This window comes from Charadrius vociferus, unplaced genomic scaffold (assembly GCF_000708025.1).
Source record: "Charadrius vociferus isolate BGI_N301 unplaced genomic scaffold, ASM70802v2 scaffold1041, whole genome shotgun sequence".
NCBI classification, from domain to species: Eukaryota; Metazoa; Chordata; class Aves; order Charadriiformes; family Charadriidae; genus Charadrius; species Charadrius vociferus.
Window position 1 is genome coordinate 167,447 of NW_009646843.1, and position 3,526 is coordinate 170,972.

At 51.8% G+C, this 3,526-nt stretch overlaps 1 protein-coding gene across 3 annotated transcripts in view; it reads left to right on the forward strand.

The window, feature by feature from the left end:
• The first annotated feature begins 1,794 nt into the window (after nucleotides 1-1,794).
• Nucleotides 1,795-3,526, forward strand: part of CYFIP2 (cytoplasmic FMR1 interacting protein 2) — a 44,855-nt gene continuing 43,123 nt past the window's right edge. For all 3 annotated transcript variants that reach the window (XM_009893132.1, XM_009893139.1, XM_009893147.1), the window contains exon 1: nucleotides 1,795-1,911. In XM_009893132.1, coding sequence (XP_009891434.1) covers nucleotides 1,795-1,911 — 117 coding nt within the window. The remainder of the gene's footprint in view (nucleotides 1,912-3,526) is intronic.

A 3,526-nucleotide genomic window follows, 5' to 3' on the forward strand; every position in this document is an offset into this window, starting at 1 on the left:
CTTATTTCACAGTGCTTCTGCTGCAGGTATAACCAAGCCTGTTTCTCAGCTGCCTGGTACCTTGGGGAGGCATTTGTGGAGGTGGAATGGGTTTTACCAGGCTCATACATGTTCTTGCAGCCCATGCATGCATGCAGCTACGACGACAAGAGGCACAGCAGCAGACTCGCCCCTCTCGTCACCGAACATGAAGCTGCCCCAATTCTGCACGCAGTGTGCATCCCCCTTGGCCGTGGTCTTTGCCAGGTGCATGTGTGTCTATCTATGGATATCCCGAAGCTGTTGTCGTACCATGCTCCCAGTGCTGGAAGTGAGAAGCAAATTTATATTCTTGGAAACAGTGACTCAATTAAGAAAAAAAAAAGGACCTAAGGGATTTGTAGGAGAAAATCGGCTGAAGATGAGCGCCTGTGGAGCTGCTGTTGTGACCAAAGGAAGTGGTGCGATTGTACACAAGGAGGGACCCTGCGTTGCTGTTGTATCTGGTGCTTGTGCAGACACGGCTGCAGCCCTGTGTCCTGCTACGGTGTTCGCACTTCAGCAAAAAAGTTGCAAAATTGGATCAAGCTTAGAGAAAAGCCAAAGAGATGATTAAAGGATTGGGAAGCATACTCTGTCACAAGGCAGGCAACGAGCTCAGCCCGCTTGCCTGAGCCAAAGAGAAGGTTGCAGGGTGTTTTATTGAAACCTGTGAGTGTCTCGATGGGAACTTGGATAATAAAGAGCTCTACTCTCTTGCAGATTAGAGCGACAAAACCGGATGGCTCACATTTGAAACTAGACAGGCTCTGAGTGGGGAAAAAAGCACTGGGGGGGTGTGATTTGCTAATTGAATGACATGTCAATATTTAAAGTGAGTTCTCTGCTAATGTTTAAATGCAGCCGGGTGTTTTTCTAGGAGACACAAGCTCTAGGTCAGCCACAGCTATTGCACACGGATTAGGTATTAACCGGGGAAGCCCTGTGGCTGTGATTATCCAAGCGCTCAGCCCGGCTGCCGTCGTCCCTCCACGCCTGCGCTCCTGCGGCAAAGGTGAATAGCAAAGGAGATAAGGGACATTGAGGTTTGTCCTGGGGTTCCCGTTAGGGTAAGTGCCAGTGAGCTTTCAGAAACGTTTCCCCTTGCTTTTTATTTCGTGTGCAGCTGGCGCCTTTGGCAGCTTCATGGCAGGCCGGGACTGGGCAGGGGACGCCACCGGTGTGGTAAAAACAGGGAAATTTTTTTTTTAACAGCAGCTTCTTTTTTTTTTTTGCTGCTTGCAGTGCCACAGCCGGCCTGCACAGCACTTGATCCTCTCCGGTTCACCTTTGAGAATGCAGTTTGTTGTTTACCGTTTTCAGTTCACGTGTGTGAGATGGAGAGCGTGTGAGTGTCAGCACTGGTCATACTTTTCTAATGCTGTTTCAGGAGATACTTTTGAGAGTGCCGCTTTGCATTTCGGAGCACACGCTTTCACTTGGGGCTGCCGAAGCTGTGCTGCAGCACCCAGCTGTGCTCTGTCTTAAGCAGTTTTGCATAGAGTTAAGCAGCGAAGGGCTTGGGTGGGTTTTTGTGTTCCTCTTATTCTGCATTAAAAAAGCTGAATCACAGCAGAGATGACTTAGAGATGTAGGTTAACTACACAAGAAAAGGGGAACAAAATAAACTGGGATCATGTCTCCTGCAGTGCCAGCCGGTCGTGGTTCCAGTTTTGTCCTTTGGTGCTTTCCCACTCGGTCCTCTGGCTGCTTTCTGTCCGTCTATCACCTTCTCTTTTCCTTTGGATTTAGAGCAGAAACTGAACATCCAGAACCATGACCACTCACGTCACGCTAGAGGATGCGTTGTCCAACGTGGACTTGCTGGAGGAGCTGCCTTTGCCAGACCAGCAGCCATGCATCGAGCCGCCTCCGTCCTCCATCATGTACCAGGTACCTCCAGCTGCCGGAGGCGGTGGGGCCGGGAGGGCTGTTCCAGTAGCTGATGCAGAGCACAGGGGCACGTGGTGCTCTGAGGAATAGTTGAAAACATCCTGGGTTCACCATGCGTAAGGAAACTTTCAGAACAGATCTAGCCACAAATCTGTTCCCAAAGACGTTAAAAGGAAAGCGCTAGAGATTGGTGAAAGGCATCTTTGAGGCTGAGGAAGACACGGGGAAGTTAAAAAATGAGGGCTAGAGTGCGCGACCGGGTGAGAAGCAGGAGATAAGATTTGGGATAACAGCAGAAAGTTCTCAGCGATGTTTTTATTATGCACATATTTCTGCGCTTTCTTTTTATGGTAGCGCACGCATCTAAGTAGGTCAAAATCCGCAGTTGTGCCTGACTTTGGCCGGCCTGTGCCGCTAGCACAGCTGGAGCTGCCGGGCTGGGGAGCCCACGGCATGCCAGGGAGGGCAGTCGCTACAAGCGCTTCTCTGCCTCCAACAACCGCAGCTTGAGCTGCAGCTGCGCTGACCACGCAAAGCTTGGCCTGAGCCCAGGGCACGGCTCAGCCTCCTGCTTTTGGGATCCGCAGCGGGATGCCTCGGCCGCTTGGCCACCACACCGCACCCTGCCCTATAGCGCACACCCAGGGTTAAATATAACACGGGGTTACTTTCTCCATCCTGCCACTCCTGAATTCATGACTTACCCACGGCGGTGTATAAATACACCCGGGCAGTGATTGCCGTGCCACGTACGCAGGGGTCTGGAATTACAGTATCTCTTTCGGCAGGTCAGACCGCGGGCTCCTTCCGTGGCATTAGTATCTCTACAGGTTATCAGACCCAAAGGCAGTTCTGGGCTGCTCAAATTTCAGCACTCCCTGGAAAATCTTGGTATCATTTTTTGCTTATCTCTAATTTAAATCATTTTTACTCTTTGCTGGCTTGTGTCCTGTGGGGGGCTCAGGGTCCAGCCTCATGGCACAGCCTCCTTCCAGGGCCACCAGTGTGTGCACACAGCTGGGCCTAAAAACCTCCTCTAAACTGGATCTAAACTGGCCAAGCCTGTTTCCCCGTCATACTTGGTTTGTATGTAGCCCTCTCCCCTGCTAGCCAGAAGTGCATACGAAGCCTCAGCTTTCATTGTCACACTAGTCACATGCGATGTCCTGGAGGCACTGAGAAGAGTAGCCCTGTGGCCACGGGTCTGTGCTCCCGGCTTCCCTCCTCAGGAAATCGGTTATTGAGGTGAACGCGGTCGCTGCAATGCTAATGTCATCGCAAGGAGCCGCTCTGGGTGCCTGGGACTTCTGTATGCTCTGTCCTCCAGCAGATACCACCGGCCGGCCTCGGCGGAGGAAATCACCCGAGCGCAGAGCGTGTGAAGGGGCACTCAGCACAGAGGGGCTGAGGAGACGCATTTTCATCCCCTGACCTGCTCTGCACTTTCTTTTTCCCCTGTCCCTACCCAAAGCAGCAGCTCTACTTCCAAAACAACCGGTCGTCCCAAAGCATCTGCGTGCAAGAGCACCGCTAGCGCTGATAATAGGGTCTGGCTGAGTGCTGACTTTAATATTTATGTTTTCCAGACATCTCGTTCCCTGCCCTTTCTGTGTGT